Below are 25,497 nucleotides of genomic sequence, written 5' to 3'. Positions count from 1 at the left end.
GTGGTTCCGACTCCACGACTACGGAGCCCTGGAGGCCCCATTTGCTCCTGGAGCTTCAGCCACCAGGGGCTGTGTCCTTCCCGCCTCCTCCTGCTTGGCCTCCACAGCAGGGTTCCATCTCACCACCCAGCAAAGTCCCTGACCTTGAAGCCTTTTACCTACACAGAACCACCTTTCCTCCTTCCTTACTTGTTAACTCCTACTCACCTTTCTCTACTCAGATCAGGACAAAAGTTTCTCAGAAGACTTCCTCAACTGCTCCCGCAGCCCCTGCCAGGTAGAGCTAGAGGTTTCTTCTCTGTCTCCAAATAGCCCCCCTCGTACCTTATCACAGCACTAAACATACTGCATTGTAATCACCAAGTTACTTATCCGCCTCTCCCACTGGACTGAAACAACTTCAGAGCAGAAACGTTCACCCTTGTATTGACCACTACCTAGTAGGCAGCTCAATAAAAGTCTGCAAAATTAAGATAGAACTTTAGTCCAAAACAAACAAAATCCTACAGGGTCACGATGGCCCCAGCCTGTGTCACATGCAGATGCTTCTGGCCTTAGAATCAAGCCCCAAAATAGAGATCTAGCCCTTTGATCTCATCATTTATACCCCTTTTCCTTTGAGGAAGAGACCTGAATATACGTACAGGAAGGACATACCCTTACCTTACATTAAAGTACAGTAACCCTTGCCCTTCCCGCTCCCCAATCACACAAAGTTGAAGGCATTGTATAAAGGCATTTTATTTAAAAATCAACATGTCCTGCTTGTATAAATCAGTCACTCTTCATTTCCAAGTTCCACTGCTTGTGCTTGGGAGCAGAGTGTGTGGTATTTTTCTGGGCTTAGGGAGTAAACTGACATGGCATTCAGGAACTTGTCCAGCGGACAGAGCCCATCAGGGCAACCTCTCGGCACCTGCTCCTGCGGAAGAGATGTAACTCAGCAGGTCCACTGAGGACACCATCTTTCTGCTGTTTTCAGATGAACCCAGAGGCCTGAGAGGCTCTGACCCAAGTAGTATGTGTGTGCAAACATATAACAGCCAGGAAGGCCCTTCTACCTGGTCATCTTCCATAATTAAAGCATTATGCCCTGCTTGTAAAAGGCCTTTAAGGAATGTTTGTTGAATTGACTGGGTAGACACAGTCAAGTTACATGCTGGGAGAACTAACAGCTTCTGTCCTGGACATCAGCCCTGACGAGCAGTCAAGGCACCAAGGGTGCTGACAGCACACATCACCTCCCCAAGACACCATCATTAATTTTCAAAACAGGCCTCATAGTCAGGATGTCACATATGGGCAGAGACAGTCAGGAGAAGAGAAAGAGGGTGGCCCTGTTCCTAGAAGGAGTCTACGATGGAATTGGGATGGAACCCAAGTTCCACCCTGCCACCATATGCCAAGTTCTGCCCTATGCCTAGACAGCTGTGAGTCACCCCTACAGGATTCAGAGAGCTGACTAGACCAACAGAGACTCCACTGGGCCTGAGGATGGAGACCTGGTGCCAAATCAGGTGGGTGGGATTGGGGGGAGGGTGCCTAGCCACCCCAATCCCACCTCTGAGGTCTTACCTCCCCATGGTAATAGAGCTGCACAAACCACTCCTTAGATTCCTGGTGCTGGTAGAGTTCCATGGTCAGATCAACAGCAAATGGTGGCCATTTGTGGTCAAATATCCCCAGGGTGAGTAGGAGAGGCATGAGGGTCACATCATGAGCTGCATAGAGGTACAGCTTTCTGCAAGGAGGAAACAGTTCTCTACAATTCTTTGCTTCAGGACTCTGGAGGCCAGGACACCGACTCCCTTCTTTGAGTAAGGAACAACACTTGCCTCAGAAACCAGGTGTTGAGTCTGGTATAAAACTCCTTTGAAGTAGATGGTGGGGAGAACCTATTCCCACTCCTCATGTCTTCATGAGAAAGGTCCTCACTGGAGCAACTCTCCTGGCCTCTTCCTTCCCACCCTCTCACTTACTCCTCCCCTGGTGAGTTTCAATGTGTGGCTTAGGCCCCACCTTTCTTCTCTCTTTAGGTCCCACCAGCCTTTGGCAAATGCTCCTCCTACTTTCAGCCATGTGACAAGTTTAGTAGGGCAAGCTCTGTTCCTTGTTGGGGAAGCTTGCAGTTTTGGGGAATTAAGTTCATTCAAAAGATTATTAATAAGACTGTTTGGCTCTGAAAACATTCTCCAAATGGCTTTAAGCAGTAATAAAGGTGTCATTTTCATCTACATCTGCCTGATACCAGTACCTATCTCTTAGGAAGGATCAAATATTTTATTTGTTGACTCTAAACCTAGGCGACTAGCATTGGATCCTGTAGTATTCTACAGACACAAGGCAAAGCAAGAACTGTGAAGGGACTGTGAAGGAGAGGGAAGGACGCTCGTATGATTTGCCATTATAAATCTTGGCCCCAAATTCCTGAATGTTCCTGTTTCAACTCACTGTCCACTATGCCTCCTCCTGTACTCATTGTGGGTTTCTAGCTATGTGCAATCTCTCTCTCTCAAGAAGGCAGCCTTACAACAGTGCTCCTCCAACATTAGGGTGTATACAAATCACCTGGGGATCTTCTTAAAATGCAGATGCTGATTCAGTAGATCAGGCTGGGTCCTGAGAATCTAACAAGTTCTTGGATGGTGAAGCTGTTTGTCTTCAGACCACATTTTGCTTAGCAAGTGCCTAGTCCTAGGACATATAACATTCCAAATCCATGGTCCCAGCCTGGGGTTCCAGGCCACAAAACTGGCAACGGAGGCTTATGAGCCACTTCCAACATTTTAAGATGCCTAATGGATATCACACCTCTGCACACTCAATGAAAGTGTTCAAACTATACAATCTAGTAAGCAATTATCTTTGTTTTGGACTATTATAATAAGAAATCAGTGTGATATCATATTGGCTACACTGTTTGAAACATGTTCAATTAGTTAAAAAAATAGAAAAATTAATTTAGGATTCTTTTTTGCTAAATCATAGTAGGAGGGGAGCAATAGGAAGAAGGGTAAAAAAGGTTGTGAACCTCTTTAAAATTCACGGTCTCTTAAAAATCCACCCTCAGTCACTGATATACTGCTTCTTGTCCCCTTAAGATTTGGGTTCCCTCCCTGCAGCCAGAAGTCCCCATGGCCCTCAGCTGCACAAAGCAGAGTTGCTGTGCCAGGCACCTGATCTTGCCGGGTGGAGTGGCAGGGTCCACAGCTTTCAGCAGGTTGCTCTCCAGGATGTGGAGGAACGGGCCTACTGCCATCTGAAGACTTTCCCTGTGAAGAGTGAACAACATTTAAGCACCCAGAGGGCACTCAGCACTCGGGGGACATAGCTGGTGGTGCCCCCTAGGACCTCAGGAGCTCAATCAGACAGAGCTGAGAGAAAGACAAGTAATGCACAAGGGACAGCGATGGGCAGGAAGGAGAGAAATGGCCCTGGGTGAAGTCTGAGGGTTCTCTGGGAACAAAGATTTCCAACAACAAAAGCACCAGGATATACAACTGAGATGGGAGGGGCTGGAGGAGTAGGAGAGGGGCAACCCACAGAAGTTATGAAGAACTAGGCTTTGAGAAATAAAAGAACAAAGCTGTGAAAGACAGGGGTTAATGATTTCCAGAAATTCCAGAAGACTCTTAGAAAAATGATCAGAAGGAACAAGAACATCCTAAATTATATGTCCTATGTGCCAGCCTTCCTTCTTTTGAAGTTTAGACCATAAGAACATTTCTTATGTACGTCTTATATATTTCACCTAACAAGAAGTTCAGCAGTAGTGCCCCCACGGTTGGCTCTGTGGCTCCATCACTTTTATTCCCAGGCATGTCACCTCATGGTCACAAGGTGACTACTGCAACTCACAGCATCCATTCACAGCAGTGAACAAAGCAGGAAGATAAGGGCTGGTAAGTGCAAAAAGGCTTTGTTTTTGTGACTCTCATTTTTATCAAAGAGAAAAAAAATACCTCTCCTAGAATTCCCAGAACCCGATCACTGATGGAAGGGAATAAGGTTGGCATGATTGGCTTAGACTGATCTTTATTCATGGTGATTGGGTAAATCAAGGAATGTTGCAGCAATGAATGAAGAGTAGGCAACCAACATTGTATGCAACATATACTTTCTAGAAGAATGTGTATAGGCAGAGCCAAGTTGGACGGTCTTGTGAGGTTGTAACCATTTATCCTTGAAGAAACAGCAGTTTTATAAAACCAGGGCTAATTCAAATAGATAGGACAGTGGATAAGGTCTTGTTTAAAATGATTTAAACCAGGAGAAAGGAAACCATGGCATGGCCCAAATCCAACCTGCCTGCTTTTGTAAGTAGAGTTTTATTTGAACACAGCCTTGCATATTTGTTTGCATGTTGTCTATGGTTCATGTTACAAGGGCAGAGATAGGTAGCTGCAAAAGAAATTGTATGGCCCACACAGCCTAAAAGATTTATTAAGTATGTGTGTTGATGGAAGGGAGGGCAGTGACAATTGAGATCTGGTAAGGCCACTTCATTAACAGAAAAAGGAACCTGGCGAGTCCAAGGAAGTGGCAGTAAGCTGTATGGCTTGGCTAGAGCCTTCTGGATGCCCGAGGCTAGTGCACAAGTAGACATGGAAGGAATGCAGTCAGAGGCTCTTATTTTTACGCAATCAACTGTGCAAATTCTTAAAAAAAAGTTAGATGTCTTCCTCTGCCACTTGTCTTTCACAGGACTATTCCTCTACTTCCCATCTATCTCCTCTACCACATCACCTAGTCCAAGAGCAAGCTGAATGCTCTTAATCAGAAAAAGGTGTCTCCTGAAACTTGGTAAGAGAGAAACTTTCCACCCTGGTACTCAGGAAACAGGCCTGATAGAAACAGAAGCCTAAGTACTGGTAATATAGAGAAAACACAGGATTGGTAGTCAGAGGACCTGGGTCCAAGTCCTGGCTCTGCCACTTGCCAGTTGAGTCCAGACCAGGAAGCTGTTTCCCAGCTACTATTTCTTTATCTATAAAGCCAGGCATAATGCCACTGAACTCACAGTGTGAATATGAAAATGATTTATAAATTGTAAAGTGATGAATGAAGTGAGAATAGTTATTCTTCCTTCAGCTCCCCCTACCCAAATCCTTTAAACATTAAAGCAATAGGAAAAAGTGAATGACTGACAGACAGAAGGGTGGTGTTTCCTCGTTGTGTATCATAGGGAATAGATTCACTAAGTCACCAGTCCCTGCTCCAGAATGTAAGGACCTAGGCCTGCTAGTAGGCTGAATGGGGTCATTTTAGCCTCCTCGCACACAGAGACACCAGCTGGCAGGTGTGAGTGGGCCTGATGAACTCCTCTTCCCACACACGTGGAGGTCAGACCAAGCGTGACTTTATGCCAGCAGCCAGAGGCTCCTCACCTGTCTTCCCTCTGCAGGATGTACAAGGCTGTGTCCACAGCTCTCTGTTCAATCAGCCGTGCAAATTTCTTCAGCGTGGGGCAGCTTGGGAGTCTATGCACCTGAAAGGGCCATAGGTACAGTTTTAGAAAGAATTGCTTCTCACCTACTGATCCTGGCAGCTGATCAACTTCCATGGAGCCTGCAGGGGACCGCCTTCTCCTGGGGAACGCCTAAACAGCCCACGAAGCTATGTCCCCAGGGGTCTTCTGAAGCTATTACTAGAAATAGGAAAGCCAAGAAAAAATTTTTTTTCTCCCTTTCTGATGGCTCCCCGTTAGCTCTAAAATGAAAAACATTTGAATTTTTTAAACTTAAAATACAAAAATAAAAAAATTATAAACTTAAAATACAAAGATTGTATTTTATTATTTATTTATTGCCTTTATTCAAAATATAAGGCAAGGAATTCATAAACTTCCATTTAGCCTTCCTTTTCCCCAAAATGACTTCTAAAAAGTATGCCATACAAATACTTTATATGAACTCTTGCCTTGTAACCTTAAACCCATGTTACACATAAGCACAAGGTACATTTCTGCCTTCAGGGCACACTGTCATTTTCATAAGAGAAGGAAGGAGAATCCAATACTGCCTTTGAGTGTCCAACTGGGTATCCAATTTCTGAATCTAGAGAAACATTTCCCATTGTGTAGTCTGCTTTAGGCATTTATTACATAAAGAAAGATTCTGTGGCTAAATAAGTTTGAAGAAAACAGGCTTAAAGATTAACCAGCTTTTGGCTAGGCACAGTGGTTCATGCCTGTAACCCCAGCAATTTGGGAGGCCAAGGTGGGAGGATTGCTTGAGGCCAGGAGTTCAAGATCAGCCTGGGCAACATAGCAAGACCCCATCTCAACAAAAAAATTAAAAAATTAGCTGGATGTGGTGGAACGTGCTTACAGTCCCAGCTACTTGGGAGGCTAAAGCAGGAGAACTTGAGCCTAGGAATTCGAGGTTACAGTGAGCTATGATCACGCTACTGCACTCCACTCCAGCCTGGATGACAGAGCAAGGCCCAGTCTCCAAAAAAAAGAAAAAGAGAATAACCAGCTTTCTTTTTTTTTCTTTTCCTTGAGACAGAGTCTTGCTCTGTCCCCCTGGCTAGAGTGCAGTGGCATCATCATAAGCTCACTGCAACCTCAAACTCCTGCGTTCACGAGATCCTCCTGCCTCAGCCTCCCAAGTAGCTGAGACTACAGGTGCCTGCCACCATGCATGGCTAATTTTTTTCTATTTTTAGTGGAGACGGCATCTTGCTGTTTCTCAGGCTGGCCTCAAACTCCTGAGTTCAAACGATCCTCCTGCCTCAGCCTCCCAGAATGCTAGAATTACACGCATGAGCCACCACACCTGGCCTCACCAGCTTTCTTTACTATAGGCTTCCAGATTTTTAAGATATGCTGATGTACATATAAACTCTCCAAAAACTGATACAATAAATAGGGATTCCAAAATTTTTAGATCCTACCTATCCCTTCCTACCCATCACCCACCCCGCCCCTGCCTACACTCACATATTGGGTATTCTGGGGAATCTCCTTCAGAAACTCCGATCTGGAGTTAAATGTGAGTGAAGATTACTCCCAGTTTGCTCCCTACCCGTCAGTCCCCATAGCCATGCCATCTGGAAATCCTAGCACAGGTGCCTCCAAATGAGGAGGGTCCCACCACTTCTCTCCACCCAGTTCTACCTCAGGAGCCAGTTCATCCAGGTGTCTGTCCCAGGCTCCCCAACCCCAGAGCCTGGGGAAGACAGTACCCAACCTGCTCAGCAGCCATGTTGTCCAGGAGCATGAGGAAATCCACTTTGTCAGCACTGTCAATACCCATCCCCTCCTTCACATTTTTCAAATCCTCTGAGATTCCTGGCTGTGAATAGGCAGTCTGCCTTCGGCCTCTGATAAAAAATAAAAAGTAATGCCTTATATTGTATGGTGATTAACAGTTTATAAAGTGTGCTTCATTCAACATTTGGGATCTCATTTAATCCTCACAACAACCCACTGGAATTAGCTGGTATTATTCCAATTTTATAGATGAGTAAACTAAGGCTCTATGAGGTGAAATGACTTATAAGTTAGCAAGTACCAGGGTTGGGATAAAAGGCTGGATTTTCCAAATCCCACTCTAGTTAACTTCTATTATATTAAAAATGATGCAAGCATGTCCCAGGTCTGTCTGAAAACAGCACTGTCTTTCTTTTATGGAATACATATCACACGGTCTTAGTGCAGCCCAGAAATACCTGAGAACTGAACAAACCAATCTATCCTACATGACAGCATGTTGGTAAGAGAAGGGAACTCTGTGTCTTCCTGTGTTTGTACACCAGGACTTGCAGGTCGATGACGGGCTCAATCATCTTTTATGTAACCTGTTGGTTTCCTCATCTGCCCCACTTGAGAGCCCAGGGTTGTCAGGAAGCTAATGCTTTGTAAACAGCAAAGGCCACTTGTGGCTGTATATGCCATCTGTCTAGCCCTGCATGTGGCTTTCCCAGGCTTTCTGTACCTGCACTAGGAGCCTGCCACTGTGAGCAAGAGCTTCCTCACTTCCTGGACATCTGGTGTCAGACCTGACTGTAGTTCGATCCCTCCTATCCCCTATCCACCAGTGGTGGAGTCTGGGCAGGCCCTCAGTATAGGCAGAGTCCTGCCAGCAAAGGTGATAAAAGGCTGTCCCCCACTGGTGAGCAAGAATCTAGGGACAGTTACCTGGTCCTCTGCCTCAGGCTCCAGCAGTTTTCGTAGTTGGGGTACAAGACTTCAGAGCTTGCCTCATCAGTGTGGATGATGATGGGTCCTGAAAGGAAGGTAGGAAGCACAGGCAGGAAGAGGCGTCAGCGTCTTCTTCCCAACATCTCCACCACTTCTCCCTCCCTTTGTCTACAGAGATGGAGCTGCTCCAGCAGGCAGATTATCCGAGTTACTCCTTAAGGACAGTGGATGCCTTCAACGTGCCCTGGCCCTGCCAACAGGAGCTCTCCTATGGTCTGAATAATGGAAAGAGCAAGTAGCAGCCTTGTTCTGTCTAGCACAAGCCCTCCTATTGGGCCACAAATAGACTAGAGCAGGTTCAGACCTGGATCAGACTGGTACTTCCCTGATCCCTTCTAAAAAAATCTCTGCCTCAAAGCACCACTAGCACTTAAGCATTTCTAATAAAGAATGACTTTATCAGAACAAGGTTACTTTCTTGCTTCTCGAAGTCCAATTCTACAGGCCAGTATGGTGATTTACCACATGACAAACTGAGAATGAATTGCCGGGAACCAAAGACTAGAGTACAATGTTTCTTATACACCTCATAGCAGCTCACTGCTGCTCAGAGCTCCTAAGGACCCTTATTCCCTCCTGTCAGTGCCCAAAGAATGCCATGCTTTGCTCTGTGCCAAGTGCCTATGGCAAGGTTCTCTTTCCACACTACTCAGGCCTAATGGCAAAAGAAGCAGCTCTCATCAGCAGCAACTGGAATTCACTGAGGTCAATTCACAGAGTGATTAGGTGAATCTAAGTCCCAAAGAGCTATTTATTCCACCCAAAATTATTGAGTCGGAACCCTAGGACTTTAAAAGTAGCCCATGGTAACTTTACTAGAATATCGGAATTCAGACCCACTTCATAGGTCTGGACAGGAGAAGGAAATCAGACTAAAAGTCAGAGGAGTTTAGTCCTCAATCCACAACTAATCAGCAGGGTCACCTTGGGAAGTCACTACCATTCTCTGGGACTCAGTTGAAAATCAAGGGGTTGGGACTATACCAGTAATTTTTAATTGTTTCTGAAGCAGTGGAACCTCCCCCCTCACTATTATATAAAGTAATAAAAGAAAAGGGGCTGATGGCTGCCAGGTGGGGGTCCAAAGCGTAGAACACTTGCATGTCCCATCCTCCTCCTTTCCTGTAGTTTCAGAGACCCCTGTGAAAAATCCTAGTGTTCTGCAGGACATGTGAAAAGAATAGATCAAATGATCACAGGCCCTCTCCAGATACACTGTCCTCAGAGAAACAGTCAAGCATAAAAGTGAAGAGTATGGATCTGGAAACCAGACTGCCAGAGTTCGAATCCCAGTTCCACCATTTACCAGCTCTGTGTCCCCAGGCAAATCATTTAGCCTCTCCGTGTCTTAGTTCTCTTAATAATGGTACCTACCTCATAGGGTTATTACAAGAATTAAGTTAATATACACAAAGTTCTTAGAACAATCAATGTTTGGTGGATTCAGTTGGCCCTCCATATCCTTGGATTACACATCCACGAATGCAACCAATTGTGGATCAAAAATATTCAAGAAAAAACAATAAAAAATAACAATACAACAATAAAAAAAACAAATTTTAAAAATACAGTATAACAGCTATTTACATAGCATTGACATTGTATTAGGTATTACTGTATAAGTAATCTAGAGATGATTTAAAGTATACGGGAAGATGTGTATGGGTTATATGCAAATACTACACCATTTTTTACGAGGGCCTTGAGTAACCAAAGATTTTGGTAGCCATGGGGGGAGGAGTCCTGGAACCAACCTTCCGAGGATACCAGGGATAACTGTACTAAGTCCTTTGAGTGCTGGAATAACAATGACTATTATCTGAACCTCTAATGTAACACTAACAACACTATAAACCTCTAATATTTCTATCTGGAGTCTGATACTGATGTCTGGATATTAGACCTACAGTTTATGATAAATAAGGCACACTTAAGTAGAAACTCAAATATGTGTTGGATAAATGACTGATCAAATGGGGAAGAACAACAATCTCCAGCTTCCCCCACAGCCTGATTCTCTGTAGCTTTACCCGGAAGCCTCTAGAGTTCTCTAGGATTTTACTCCTAAAACAGTATCCCAAAGTTGCACCACTTCCATTAATGGTGGCATCTTCTGGATTCTTTGGTCTGTTCAAGTCCCTTAATACTGGGAAAGGCATGGAAGTAGCTGTGACAGAAGTCAAACTGGAGTCCCAATATCTCTGGGTCCAGTGCAAGGAGCTGTGACCCAGACAGCCACACCTGAGACTAGTGATGATACCATTTCCTTCCCTGCTGGAAACCTAGGGCATCATCAGTCTAGGATCTGCCTGTGGATAAGGCTACCACCAAGAAACCTCTTTCCTTCTCAGTTACTCTTTTGGTGTTTCTAAGAAGAGGACATTTGCTTTTTAGAAGCTGAGCAAGTGAGAGCTTTCAGAAGATCAGGCATTGTGGATTACTCCTGAATTCAAGGGCTCCCAACAAGTAAGGGGAGCCTGTCTTATTTGTTTTATGTTACCTAGACATATACTGTTTGTGTGCAGCAGCCAACTTCAGCCAGAATTAGCACCAGTACCCAACCCATCTGGGGGCAAGACCAGCCTCCTCTTTCCTGAAGATTCTATTATCTTACATATTTTTTAAAGGTTTGACAGAAATTTTGTTTCTATTTGAGATACTGCCAAAGAAGCTAAACAAAATAACAAGAAGCTTTGCCTTATGGCACCATTTTAGTGAGAGCATGGTGATCTGAAATTCAGACCAATGATTAAATGTAAATTTGAATCAATTACAAATGGCAAAATGCAGCTTCATTGATGGCCAAAGGCCCTCAATATATGGAATCCACAAGGGAGAACAATTAATGCAGTCCTTGGGGGTGAAAATGTTGGGAACCACTGACTGCAATCATTCACTGGCTGGATATGCCAAAACCCAAACTCAATAGACTTTCTCAGTGAGGAAAGGCTGGACAGAATACTGTTAATACCATCTGGGTCATGCTGCAGATTGTCACCAAGATCAAAACAGTACCAGCAGTCTCAGGTCCCACCTAAGTGTCCCTCCTGCCCTCCTTCCTTGTCAGCAGTGTCTCACCTAAGCAAAAAGCCCCCTGTATTGTTCACAAGCCCTGGATAGGACTGCCGTGTGCAGCTTGTGTAGAAGCTTCAGAGGAGAAGGCAGGAGCTGATGCCTTGCTGCTGCTATCGAGGGCAGGCTGGTAAGGACAGAACTTAAGGCCAGAGAGGAAAGGACCCACCAGAATAGGTGCACCATGGAAGTCACAGGCACAGGAGAAAAGAGACCAAGTGAACGGGCACCAAAAGAGGGAGAGGAGCTTTGAAAGTGAGAAGAGCGAGTGCCTGGGACAGGCGTTGACTTCTAGACCCCAAACACAAACCTTCTTTCTGACGCTGGAAAAGCCCTGCCAGCAAACAACGCGTAGACTCCAGATTCCGATATATGTTAGTGGAACGAACACTGAAAAAAAATTAAAAGGTAGGGACACTCATAAAAGAAACATTTAGTTACATACACTCCACCTTATTCCACAGAGCAGCTGGGAGTCTTTCAAAACTGCATAAAGGGAGCTATGGGGCTAGGAAGAATTCTTTACCTCCCTGGAGGATGGCTGCCCCTAAGAGACTCGAAGGCCAATGAATGATGACCTCCATTGACCACCTGTACACAGGATCCTGTGACAAAAGGGTAACTGCATCATGACAAGTTGTCCCCCAAACTACCTTGGGTGAGAGTGGGAATCATCGAGGAAGTTAGGACAGATTTCCTTATGCTCGAGACCTTAAAATGTATGCAACAACCCTTTTTCAAGTGACTCACAAGACCTCTTGTGGGTTGAATGTTGGTGAGAGAAAGGGGATGTTCTCGACATAGGTCTTCCTCAGTCTCTCTCCCAGTGCAAACATCTGCTGCATGCCCACCTTGGTCAGCTGCCCAGCAAACATGCCCCCCTAAAGTGGGGAAGAAAGAGAGAGAAGACTGAAAACACCTAACAGCCTGCTGAATGCAGCCCTAAGAATATCATGGAAGCTTTGCAATGAGCTCCGCAGAGCAAGGAGGCATTGCTCACCTTCAGGGTGGTCCCACGGTATTGAGAGTCGAAAGGAGAATGTGGTTTCGGGCCACCAGTGAGACTGGTGACTGTGTAATCAAACTGAGTTTGGGGTGGGACTTCTAATAGCTGGGGATTCCACTCTACCTGTGTGACCATAAAAAACAACACATGGTTAAAAAACGTTTTTGAAGCTTACAGCATTAACATCCAGCAGCACTCGGAACACATGGCTGGAATCGCTCTGACATGAGGCCCATAACCTTCCCATGGGAAGAAAGGAAAGGAACTTTAACTCTAGCTCCAATTAAGGGAAGAAAAGATGATGAGTTATAATTGCAGGTGTCCTTAGCCCAAGTCCTGTTATTGCTACACAAGCAATCACTGTTAAGAGGCTGCTCTGGCACTAAGCCCACCATGAAGTAAAGCGGAGAAGTGGCCAGAATGGCTGGCACACAAATTCATTCATTCATTGGTGAACGAATGAAGTATGATCTCAGTGACCATATTTGTAATATCAATCCGCAGGTTTCTATGCCCTGTTCCCCCCTTAAAGATTCTACTTAATGCCTTTTGTAACTACCACATATTTCCCCTCCTTTCATACAATTTTGAAAACAAACAGCTGCCATCTAAGAAGACTGCTTCTTCATCATCTTCCTTTATTCCTTGCAATCCGGCTCCTTCCCCAATTGTGCTGTAATGGTTTTCAAAACATCAAAGTGGCCACAGGTTTTAGAGCTCCAAATGCCCACTCTCTCCTAATGCTACCACAGTTCTCCTGGGCTCCAAAACTCAAACGCCTGGCTCCCTGCTGCTCCACCATCCCCACACCAAGCCCTGTTGATCACTGGCTAGAAAAAAAGTTATCCCAATGGCCCTTCCATTATCTTACTGTCAGAGTATAAACCTTATCACTGCAGGCAAAAACCTGCGATAGACTCCTCCCTTCCACCCCAACAATCCATATATACATAAACCCCTAATTAATATTTTTGGAAAAATTATTTTTCATTCCATTAAAAATGTATTTTATTTTTAATTAAAAATAGTAATTTTATATACCTATGAGGTACAATATGATATTTTGATACATGGTGGAATGATTAATGTAAACTAATTAACAAATCCATCACCTCACATATTTATTTTTATGTGGTGAAAATATTTAAAATTTAATTTTTTAGTAATATAGGCATACATCATTTTATCACACTGCAGATATTGCATTTTTTACAAATTGAAGGTTTGTGGCAACCCTGCATCAAGCAAGTCTATCAATGCCATTTTCCCAAAAGCATGTGCTCACTTCTTGTCCCTGTGTCACATTTTGGTAATTCTCACAATATTTCAAACTTTTTTGTTATTATTACATCTCTTATGGTGATCTGTGATCAGCGATCTTTGCTGTTACTATTGTAATTGTTTTGGGGCACCATGAATAGTGTCCATATAAGACAGTAAACTTAATCAACAAATACTCTATGTGTTCTGACTGCTCCCCCATCAGCCACTCCCTCCTTGCTCTCCCTCTCCTGAGGTCTCCCTATTCCCTGAGACACACAATATTGAAATTAAGCCAATTAATAACCTTGCAATGGCCTCTAAGCATTCAAGTAAAAAGAAGAGTTGCACATTTCCCACTTTAAATCAAAAGCTACAAATGATAAAGCTTAGTTGAAGAAGGTGTGTTGAAAGCGGGGATAAGCTGAACGCTAGGCTTTTTGTGCCAAAGAGTTAGCCAAGTTGTGAATGCAACGGAGAAGTTTTTGAAGGAAATTAAAAGTGCTACTCTGCTTGGGACGGAAGCTCTTATTGACTGGTAGTTCCTTGAGAAAAGGGAGCTCTTAGTCACAAGCCTCCCTGGCTAAAATAAAGAGATCCATCCATCTGAGCTCTGGAAGACAAAGAGTGGGGCCTACGGGCTGCTGCAAGGTTCAAGCCGTGCCACTAGGCTGTGGAACCAGGCTTAGAGTTCTGCGGGCAGCGTGGACCCAGGCATGTGGCGGCCTCTCTGAACCAGCTTCAGATGTGGCCTGTACCATACGCAGGAATGAGAACTAAGGAAATGGAAAAATAAGGGAGCGGGAGTGGAAATGACTGAGCCAGAAAGCAACCGTCCTGGACCTGGGATTGGATGCCTGACTCCTGGGGTCCACTCAGCCTCTGGCCCCCCCAGGACTTGGACACTACAGCATCACTGTGATCCCTTCCAGATGATAAGTCCTAGGTTTTTTGAAAGTAGAAACATGGGTTTTATTTCTTTGCATTCCCTATCATATTGGGACAGTTTCTCCAGGGCTGGGAAGTAGGTGCTCGATTATGTTTGTTGTTAAACTGGTAAGTACTGCGTGTTTTTTGTAAGATTGGTGAAAGCAATGAGAGCTGAGGCATCTGTCAGACTCACTATCTGCAAACCACCTTCTCACGTTTTACTGTTCTCACTCCTGGAAACTCTTATTCGAGCTAGACCTTTGGAAGTAAGGTGTCCATTAAAGTAATTTACCAAAAGTAAAAAAAAATAAAATAAAAAATAAAAGTGTTACTCCAGGGAAAACAACAAATAAAAAAGCAAAACGGCCTTATTGCTAACATAGTGAAAGTTTTAGTGGTCTGAATAGAAGATTAAACCAGTCACAATATTCCCTTAAGCCAAGCCTAATCTAGAGCAAGGCCCTAACTCTCTTCAACTCTATTATAAAGTCTGACAGAGGTGAGAAAGCTGCAGAAGAAAAGTTGGAAGCTAGCAGAGGTGTTCATGAAATTTAAGGAAAGACATCATCTCTATAACATAAAAATACAAGATGAAGGAGCAAGTACTATGTAGAAGCTGTAGTAGGTTATCCAAAGAGATAGCTAAGACCATTGATGAAGGTAGTTACCGTAAAACAACAGATTTTCAATTTAGATGCAACATCTTTTGGAAGAAGATGCCATCTGGGACTTTCAAAGCTAGAGAGGAAGAATCAATGCTTGACTTCAAAGCTTCAAAGGACAGGTTGACTCTCTTGTCAGGGGCTAATACAGCTGGTGACTTTAATTTGATACAAATGCTCATTTACCATTCTAAAATCCTAGGGCCATTAAGAATGTACTGTACCTGTGCTCTGTAAATGTAATAACAAAGCCTCGATGACAGCACATCTGTTTATAGCATGGTTTACTATTTTAAGCCCAATGTTGAGACCTGCTGCTCAAAAAACATAAAAAAGATTTCTTTCAAAATGTTACTGCTCATTGACAATGCTCCTAGTCATCTGAGAGCTCTGATGGAGATGTGCAAGGAGATTTATGTTGTTTTCATGCCCAGTAACACAACATCCATTCTGCAGCCCATGGATTCAGGAGTCATTTTGACTTTCCGGTCTTATTATTTAAGAAATATATTTTGTAAGGCTACAGCTGCCATAGATAGTGACTCCTCTGATGCATCTGGGGAAAGTAAATTGAAAACATTCTGGAAAGGATTCACCATTCTGGACGCCATTAAGAACATCTGTGATTCATGGGAGGAGGTCAAAATATCAACCTTAACAGGAGTTTAGAAGAAGTCAATTCCAAATTTCATGGATGATTTTGAGGAGCTCAAGATTTCAGTGGAGGAAGTAAGTGCAGATGTGGTGGAAATAGCATAAAAACTAAAATTAGAACTAGGCCTGAAGATGTGGCTAAACTGCTACAACCTCATGATAAAACTTGAATGGATAAAGAGTTGCTTCTTATGAATGAGCAAGGAAAGTGGTTTCTTGGGATGGAATCTACTCCTAGTGATGCTGCTGTGAACGCTGTTGAAATGACAACAAAAGATTTAGAATATTACATAAACTTAGTTGATAAAGCAGCGGCAGGATTTGAGAGGATTGACTCCAATTTTGAAAGAAGTTGTACTGGGGGCAAAATGCTATCAAACAGCCTCACATGCTAAAGAGATATCTCTCATGAAAGGAAGAGTCAATTGATGCAGCAAACTTCACTGCCATCTTACTAAGAAATTGCCACAACTACCCCAACCTTCAGCAGCCACCACCCTACCCTGACAGTCAACAGCCATCAACATCAAGGCAAGACCCTCCACCAGCAAAAAGATTATGACTTGATGAAGGCTAAGATGATCATTAGCATTTTTAGCAATAATGCATTTTTAATTAAGGTATACACATTGTTCTTTTAGACATAATGGTATTGCACACTTAATAGACTACAATGTAGCGTAAACATAACTTTTATACACTCTGGGAAACCAAAAAATTTGTGTGACCTGCTTTATTGCAATATTCACTTTATTGCAGTGGTCTAGAGCCAAACCAGTAATATCTCCTACGTATGCCTGTATGTGTGGAATCTTAAAAAGTCAAACTCATAGAAATAGAGAGTAGAATGGTGGTTATTAAAGGGTGGCAGTGAAAGGTGGGTGGGGAAAAAGGAGATGTTGAGGAAAGGGTACAAAATTTCAGTTAGGAGAAATAAGCTTTAGCGATCTATTGCACAGAATGGTAAGTACAATAAATAAGAATGCATTGTGTATTTCAAAATCACTTAATCTTGCTGAGCCATTTTTGTCATATCAATAGCTTTCTCCTAATGTCTCAGAAGTAGGCATCTGGCCTTCAGGGACTTATACATCTTGGTCCAGCTCCTGTCCCCAGCTGTACTGCTTCTCTTATTCCCTGCAACCCAGTCCCTGCCCACTGCTTCCTCTGCATCTTCTTTCAGCTTGCTTCCCTTGCCTGTAGGGATTACTGTTCCTATGTGCCCATCCATTTGCTCTTCAATGTTCAAGGACAGCTCAAGTCTTACTTCCCTACCAGTGACCACTCCAGCTTTCAGTGGTTTTTCTTAATCTGAATTCCTACAGCACAAAATCAAAAGAACATTATTTAACTCAATTTTTTACTTCTTTGTTTTAAAACTGGCATATGAAAACCTACTTTGTCATCTATCATTGTATTTATCTTTACCCCTCCCAGAACTATCCCAGGAGAGTGTCACTGGGAGTCTCAGAATCTCTTTGCACAGACGAGGCCCTCCATTCTTCCAAAAGGCATTGTCTCAGTCCCACCTGCACCCCGTCTCCAACACCTGAGCCTCCCCGTTAACTGGTGCTGCCCTAGCTGACATCAGAAGGCTGGGTGTTCGCAGAGAGACCTTCTTCCCTCTTTCACAGTTAATCATTGCTCCTTCTTTCTGATCCTCTAATTCCCCTGGATAAAGCCCTTCAAGAGGGCTGGACCGCATGCTGGACCCACCTCCTCTCAAGCATCCCCTCACTTCTTCCCTGCCCTACACACTTACTCTCTAGTCACACAACTTTGTTTCCTAGCACCATTCTCATATATCTTGGCCATTAAACATTATGTTTCTTCTGCCTGGAATTTTCTTTTCCCTTCATCTTAAATTCTTATGGAATGAATAAGAATGAAAGACACTTGTTCATTCCATAAGACTCAACTTAAAGGTTCCCAGAAGCCTTGACCATGGCCCTGTGCTTTCACAGCAGCCTTGGTGGCTCTCTTTGGTATCCTTTACCAAAGTGTATTAGGAGAGCTCCTTTACTGGTCTGTCCTATTGAGCAGACTTAGCTTCTTAAGAACAGAGACTGGGTCATCTATGGACCTCTGTATTCTGGATGCCCAGCTAAGGGCCTAGTACACAGGTGGTACAATTAATAGCTCCAACAATTTGTCACATCCTGTGGAAGATACCAAACTTGAGATAACTTGACCCTGCCTTTCATGGGTTTTCAGGTTAGCAGAGAAAGCAAGCTATGACTGTAAATGAGAGCAATACCATAATAGAAACTGAAATGTATAGCAAGAAACTATATGAAGGCCACAGTAGTTCAAAGGCAAGACAGACCTTTTCTGGCTGGGGGATTCAGGAAGTTTCATGGAAGGAACAGCATTTGAAATAGTATTTAGATGAAGAAATATCTGGACTTGTGAGTAAGTGGTAGGTAGGAAGAGAGGGTGGCATTCAGAATTCCAAGAATAGCTAGAAAGCTTGAGCAAAGCAGAGATGGTGAAGAGTGTGTATAGAAAAAGTGGTTTGGTTTGCTTCAACCTGGGAATGGTTTGCAAACTTTTTAATTAGTAAATGCTAAGTAAAGTTTAACTTCAGATTTGTATATATAAAGGCAAAAACTGGAATTTCTCTAGTTGAAGTAGGAGTGGGAACCCAGAGCCACTCAGCATCCCCCTAGTCCACAGGGTCCACAGAGTAGTTTGAAAGCTGGCAGTGTACATCATAATTGGATTGAGAAGACTAGATGAAGAAATGGTAATTTTAAGATGTCAGCAATGGTCTACATGAAAGCCTAAGGCCTCATCTATGGGGGTAGAAACAGAAGAGGTAGATGTAAGACATTTAAATTAGACTTGGCAAGTGTAAGGGCGGCCTTGCAAAAATAACAGGAAAATACCTAATCTCACAATTTCTCCAGTAGCCATTAAAGATCAATCCTGCGAGTTCTTTCACTAACAAGTACCCTGCAGGAGTTCTGTTTTGCACAACTTATGAAAGGAGCTAACAGACGGAAAAGAGATATAAACCTCTCTTTCAAAACTTTTTTTGAGAATCTGCTTTTTCAGAGTTCCTGAGTAAACAGCAGAAGAACAAGCTACAGTCTCAACCGTATCTCGAGGACAGAGTCACATTTGTGACAATCCCTTCTCCAAGGAAAGGCAGGAAGCCAACTCTTGGATTTTGACATCCTTGCAGTTTTTGTTATCGACCTGCTTCCGCTTTTGTTATCAACTGACAGCTGTCACTATTTTTTTTTTCTTCTCTTCATCCCCCTTAAAATCAGCGAGCCACTTGGCCTCATTGCTGGCATCGCCCTTTTCTTTGGGATGCCACACCATCTCCCTGCTCTCTTTCTTCCAGCTCTATTGCCCTTCTCTCTTTCATTCTCTCTCTCCACCCTACCACAAGAAGATAAAATAAACTTTTTTTTCCACTTTTATATATTTGCATAAGAAATCTTTCTCTACCCATGCAGTAAGCACCTATGAGTCTTTCTACCCTAACAGCAAGTGAGTATATAAAAGCTTTATTTGGATGTTTTGCTGGTAGGTAAACAAGGAATAAAGAAAAAAAATTACATTGATTTTGAGCCTGTGTGCTTAAGGTGACAAGGGTAATGAAAGTATTCCTTGAGTAAAACTAAGACCAAGACAGAAGAACAGGTGGAAAGTTGAGTTCAGGTTTGGACATTTTAAGTTTGAGATACCTCCTTTGTGTTCCCAGTGCTCCCAGCATATTCCTATAACTGAAATCTGTTTTGTTTCCCTCCTTCACACTGTAAACCCCTTTAAAGCTGAGACTGAATTATCCATCCTTGTAAGTCCAATGTCTGGCACATGAAGGAAAAATACAAGTTCCCCGCCACTGGCTTTTAATGTTTAACAGAATTCGAGCAGGTTTCTTTTGGATTTAGAGGTATAAATCAAAACAGAAAAGCTGAAAGAAGTATAAAGCACAAAAGGTGTTCTTAAGTAGCTCCTTTTGTGTAGATGGTCATAAGTCTTAAGACCAATTTGAACTGTTTTAAGCCGTCTTAGTTGCCTTTTTACCCTTTAGTTAATTGTAACACTAAAGTCCCTGCCTAATGGAAAGGACTGTGCATGCTTAACCTATATTGTATGTAAATATATACAATGATGCAGAGAGAAAGCTCTGTGTCACTTGCCAAAAAGAAATTTAACTCCACAAACAGGCAGACAGTGAGGATCTTACTCTCCAAAGAACTCCTGCCTTCTCTGCATGCCTGAAGGATTCCTATTGACTGAGAGCTCTATGTAAGTAACTTCTAATAAACTCACTTAACTCATCAAGCTGGATTGGTTTGGGTCATTTCTTTGGGTAGAAAGAGAGGATGGCATTCAGAATTCCAAAAATAGCTAGAAAGCTTGAGCAAAGCAGAGGTGGTGAAGAGTGTGTATAGCAAAAGTGGTTTGGTTTGTTTCAACCTGGGAATGGTTTGCATTCCGCACCATCTCAGTTTGGAGGGCTGTTTTTCTACACCACCCTGGGATTTTCCTGAAACAGCACAGGGCCTGACACACAGGTCCATAGGGCCATTCAGCCTCACTAGGAAATCTTCTCCTGTTAGGCACAGTCACCAGTAGAGGACCTCTGGTGCTTCCCAGGAGACAACTCTTGAAGTTCAGGTCATGTCAAGTCTAGAGCACACGTTTTCAGATTTCCAAGAATGGATGATACATCAGTTTCATATATAGTGTTCATCCCACATACACACTCTCATCCTTGTTCCTGCTCTTCAGCTTCTGAGTCAGTGGCAAAGACTAACTTGATAATGCTTATTTTGTTTATACTCCATCTTTAAGTAGTAACAAAGTAGTTGATAACAAAACCTAAAATATACTAAGACAACCAATTCAAAGTAGGCAAGAAAGACAAAAGCAAACAAATGTAGGGACAAAAAATGGATGCAGTAATAAGACTACCAAAAAATGCACACCATTTACTCACAGGTGGGCCATAGATTTGGCACTAAGCTTTCTGGCTTTTATATAAAAAGAGAAACTTGATCAGCTGTACAAGTTTAAAGACAAAAGCAAGCCAACTGTTCAGGAGAAGCATACCATTTCTAACACTAACAGATAAATTCCTCCCAAGGGTCCTCATAAAGAGGATAGAGTAATATAATGAACATCTTTTCAGTAGTCACAGCAATGAGTTCTGTGGGATTGTTTCTCCTAGTTCTCTCAACATAGAAAGATAGCATCTTACCAAAGCACATTTCAGGCAATTCTATACTGGGATCAATATGCTACATTCCAGTAAAAGGAAAAAATCTACATAAAAGTAAACAAAAAACCTTCCAGGTGTAGATTTTAGAATAAAGCAATAGTTTTAAACCTTGGGGCATCACTGGGAAATTTTTCAAAAGTTACTGATACCCAAGCCCTATCCTAGGCTAATCATATCTGGATCTTTCTTGTGTGGGGCCTTCACTTTCTCAATGCTATCCAATTCCAGATTATTCCAAAGCTTCACCAGAGAAGTTTTTAAAATGTCTGGATGCCCTGGGCCAATTAAATCAGAATCTCTCAGAGGGAGATCCAGGCATCAGTATTTTTTAAAGCTTCCCAGTTGAGTTCAGTGTTCCACAAAGGTTAAGAACCATTGATCCAGAAGAATGGATGGACTGACTGGCACATCCTTCATGCAATGTTTCCTGAATACCACTTCTCTCAGCTGAGCTTTGTATAGGCATTAAGCAACAATGATAGTGGTATTATGCTTCCCAGATTGTCTATATTATTAAATAAATAAGGATCCAAATGCCTTAATCAACAGTGAAGCTGGAGCAGGTTGGACTTTATTTTATAAAAACTAAAGAACCTGCCCAGATGGGGACCATCTATCTTGCCACTGTCTAGGGAGGAGCAGAGGGAAAACTGAAAGCAAGGCCAAATCTCTTCTTTTCAAAGTGCACTTGGATCTACTCTAACGATCAAAAAAAATGGCCAATCAAGTTACATAATTCTATTTCCAAAGCACAGATACCATCTTTTAGCAAGACAGGTTAAACCAACAGCCATTCAAGCCATAAGAAAACAATAATACATCTAGTTTGAAACAATGCTACTTTCTGAAGATTCATGAGATAACTGAAAGAAATGACTTGTCACATATATTTATCTATAAACAAGTCAGAAATCAGGAAACATGTACCAAAGGCAATTTTAATTTTAGAAGTGTTGCCAGGCAGTAGCTTCTGGCTACAATTAATAGCAGAACCAGGAAGATTAGAAAAACTCAATAACAACCTCTATCAAATTGGATCTTGAAAAGAAAACCTGAGAAAGAATATCGAGAAACAAGTTGTTTAAGAGGCTGATGACATTTGCTCATAGCCTAATTTGAAAGAGAGTTGGTCCTACCCCTGGCTTTTATGCACAAGACTTTATACTAGATAACCCAAGATGTTTAAAGCATCTGCCTAAAGTCTGGAGAATATGAGCAGTCAGGAGAGGTAATGTGCCTTCTCTAATTGCAAAGACAGGCCATGGACTCAATATTTTGTGGCCACACAGATGAATGAAGCTGGTATTCTAAGCTCCAATAGTCCCTTCCACCATAAAGGCAAAAGATACCCATCACACATCCTCTGGCTCAGGAGAAAGCCCTAAAAGAATATTTTTCCAGAGCCTTCAGGGAATATATATACTGTACATACCAGGTCTAGGCCTACACATTCAAAGTTTTTTTCTCTACTACCACTGATAACTTTGTCTTTAACAGGAATATATGTATATTCCTATATATTACTTCCCAGCCCTTCTGTAATAAGAATAGAGAAGAATGGGGGAGGGGTGTACATAAGAGATAGGCTATGTGTGTACAAAATCATAAGGAAAATTTAACGATCTAATGTAAAAAGTAAGGGACTGAAAAAAGATTAAAGCATCAAAAGATAAAAATTCTAGTATTAGAGAGAAAGTAGGATAGCCATAGAAAGGCTAACTATCCTAGCACTCTGGGAGGCTGAGGTAGGTGGATTGTTTGAGCTCAGGAGTTCAAGACCAGCCTGAGCAAGAGCGAGACCCCATCTCTACTAAAAATAGAAAGAAATTATATGGACAGCTAAAAATATATATAGAAAAAATTAGCCGGGCATGGTGGTACATGCCTGTAGTCCCAGCTACTCGGGAGGCTGAGGCAGTAGGATCCCTTGAGCTCAGGAGTTTGAGGTTGCTGTGAGCTAGGCTGACGCCACGGCACTCACTCTAGCCTGGGCAACAGAGTGAGACTCTGTCTCAAAAAAAAAAAAAAAAAAAAGAAAGAAAGAAAGGCTAACTAGAAACCTGGTAATAGAATTAAGTACCTGCCAAACATATTTATTTGCATGGGAAGTGCTTTAGATGTTTGATTTCACGCATAGCCAGCCTTTAAAAATGAGTTTTCAGTTGTACAATGTGAAGATACACCCCTGAGGGTTTCTGGAAAGCAACTGTGATCATGAAGAGTACATCCAGTATCAGGTTTGGACAACCTGTTCCACCTACTGCAGCATCAACCTAGAAGACCAACTATGCAAAAGCACTCCACAGGTAAATGTGACACCAGGGGCCTGGGGATTTCAGGTTTTCTATTCCTCTTCATTAGGCCTTCCTGATATGAAAGGTCACATCCAGGAAGGGTAATCATTTGAAAAAATGAATTATTTATTGCTTTAGTAATAATTATCCTAACCAAACCAGACAGATTTTAAGACATAGCCACAGACTAGCCAGTTTTTAATTTTCTTCCTAACTCAAATCTCTTCCACTATAGGTTTAGAAACCTGAAATGGAAAAGGAGAACCCCAAGAGATAGAATATGTTACCAAAAAAACCTTCAAGAGATCTCAAATGGTCTCCCGCAAACCCTGAGAAAAAGCTGTTGTAAAATTTATTTCCAAAGGCATTGACCTTCTGTGATCCCAGTTAAGGTGGTTCTTGTCACAAAGGTCCCTGCAACTCCAACAAACAACCTTCAAAATGTTCACATAAAAGGGCACTGCACCCTTGTACTCAAGTTCACCCAGGCACTTGTTAGAAATGCTGACTCTCGGCCAGGTGCGGTGGCTCACACCTGTAATCCTAGCACTCTGGGAGGCTGAGGTGGGAGGATCGTTTGAGCTCAGGAGTTGGAGACCAGCCTGACCAAGAGTGAGACCCCTGTCCTTACCAAAAATAGAAAAAAAATTGGCTGGACAACTAAAAATATATAGAGAAAAAAAAAATTAGCCGGGCATGGAGGTGCACGCCTGTATTCCCAGCTACTTGGAAGGCTGAGGCAGAAGGACTGCTTGAGCCCAGGAGTTTGAGATTGCTGTGAGCTAGGCTGATGCCATGGCACTCTAGCTTGGGCAACAGAGTGAGACTTTGTCTCAAAAAAACAAACAAACAAACAAACAAAAAAAAGAAACGCTGACTCTCTGGCCCTACCCCACACCTGCTGAATCAGAATCTGAATTTTAAAGATTCCCAAGCATCTTAAGAAGCACTACTGGCCTGACCCATCGGGCCTAATCTGGAAGTTCCGGGGCTGTTCTACAATCGGAAGGTGCGGACGGCTGGGGGCGCCAAGCCAGCCCCTTTGCTCAAGCTCCTACTTGAGCTACTAGCTACTGCTGTTTTCTGTGTCCGCGCGGGTAAAACTCCGAAGGTGTGTGTTCCAGAGACGTGCCTGACCTGGAACACGGTCCTCGCCCCACCAGCCCCAGCCCAGCCGACCCCTCACCTGCTCCTCTTGCGGGAGCGGCTTGAGAGGACTCCGCGCCCCGTGCCGAAACACGACCTGCACCATTTTCAGCTCCAGCAGGCTGCGGTCCTCGAGACGCTGGCCGTCGGCCCCCCGCAGCTCGGCCAGGGCCACCCGCTTCTGGTGGAGGCAGTACGCCAGCGAGGTCAGGACGCCCACCGGGGCCCACACGCGAATACTGAAGACACGGGTGATCATGGTGGTAGCCCCTCAGTTGCCCTCTGGGTTGCGGCTGCAGGAGGCGAACACGAGCCCTTGGCAGGCGCGGTGTCAGCGGCCGCCCTCAAGTTCACGGGAACTGTCGGGCGCGTCCATCCAGCGCTCTAACAAGCGGGGACCACTTCGATTCCCGGCCCTGAGGGAAACCCCGAGTGGGAACGTGAGACAAGAAGCGGAGGTGGGAGCAGCGAATGCCCGCTGGAAGTTTTAACCCGGGTCAGGGTTGGTCCTGCTGCTGACTGGGCTGGGGGAGAACTCAGCTCCTTATCTTTCACTCTCTAGGGAACCTTAAACTTGCATTTCAAGTTTGGTCTCCAGCACTCCTGAAGAGACAAGAACCAGCCCTGAGTTGCTCGGCGGCAGCGGCTCCACTGACACAAACGACCGGATTCCACTTTTCTATAAAGCAAGCTCCCACCCACTTCCTTACCCACCCTGGGACCTCTCCCAAGTGGACCCGCGCAGAGGAGCACGGGAAGACGAGTCCTGTGGTGACGCCTAGTCCGTAGACTCAGAGTTGTGAGAACTACAACTCCCACAAGACTGCGCACACCCGGGCGCCCAGGGGAGCTGGCCCCGCCCCCCGCCGCGTGCCTCGCGTCAGGTCACGCCAGCCAGGGTCCGGCTTGCCGGGGCCGCTGTTGGGTTGAGGTGAAATTGTGCGGCCAGAGAGTTTGCTAGGCAGGGATAGGGAGGAAGTGCGAGGACAGGGTAGAACTGGGTGGCGGTGGGGAGTAGTTCGAGT

At 43.7% G+C, this 25,497-nt stretch overlaps 1 protein-coding gene across 2 annotated transcripts; it reads right to left on the bottom strand.

Moving 5' to 3' along the window:
• Positions 1 to 722: 722 nt before the first annotated feature.
• ACP6 (acid phosphatase 6, lysophosphatidic) lies at positions 723 to 25,195 on the bottom strand. Of its 2 annotated transcripts, XM_069480729.1 has the most exons (10): positions 24,513 to 25,195; positions 12,279 to 12,407; positions 12,029 to 12,159; positions 11,589 to 11,668; positions 8,144 to 8,231; positions 7,194 to 7,326; positions 5,388 to 5,488; positions 3,177 to 3,272; positions 1,576 to 1,741; positions 723 to 922 (listed from the first exon to the last, which is right to left on the bottom strand). In XM_069480729.1, exons 1-10 carry the CDS (start codon positions 24,729 to 24,731, stop codon positions 779 to 781), a joined length of 1,287 nt encoding a protein of 428 aa, XP_069336830.1. In that variant the 5' UTR covers positions 24,732 to 25,195; the 3' UTR covers positions 723 to 778. The 2 variants fall into 2 exon arrangements, with proteins under 2 accessions (XP_069336830.1, XP_069336832.1); XM_069480731.1 differs by lacking the exon at positions 723 to 922 and having other exon boundaries at positions 930 to 1,741.
• Positions 25,196 to 25,497: the final 302 nt, after the last annotated feature.

The sequence above is a fragment of the Eulemur rufifrons genome, chromosome 8 (assembly GCF_041146395.1).
Source record: "Eulemur rufifrons isolate Redbay chromosome 8, OSU_ERuf_1, whole genome shotgun sequence".
In the NCBI taxonomy this organism is placed as follows: Eukaryota; Metazoa; Chordata; class Mammalia; order Primates; family Lemuridae; genus Eulemur; species Eulemur rufifrons.
The sequence above is the reverse complement of the archived record's forward strand: the minus strand, read 5'-3'. Positions and strand labels throughout refer to the sequence as shown.

Bases quoted from the DNA above. Each gene is read 5' to 3' on its own strand.
- ACP6 (XM_069480729.1), bottom strand. From the start codon at position 24,731: ATGATCACCCGTGTCTTCAGTATTCGCGTGTGGGCCCCGGTGGGCGTC. The intron at 12,160-12,278 runs GTGAGCAATGCC...TCCCCACTTTAG, and splicing joins ACCGTGGGACCACCCTGAAG to GGGGGCATGTTTGCTGGGCA. The intron at 923-1,575 runs GTAAGACCTCAG...TCTCTTCCGCAG, and splicing joins AGCTCTATTACCATGGGGAG to GAGCAGGTGCCGAGAGGTTG.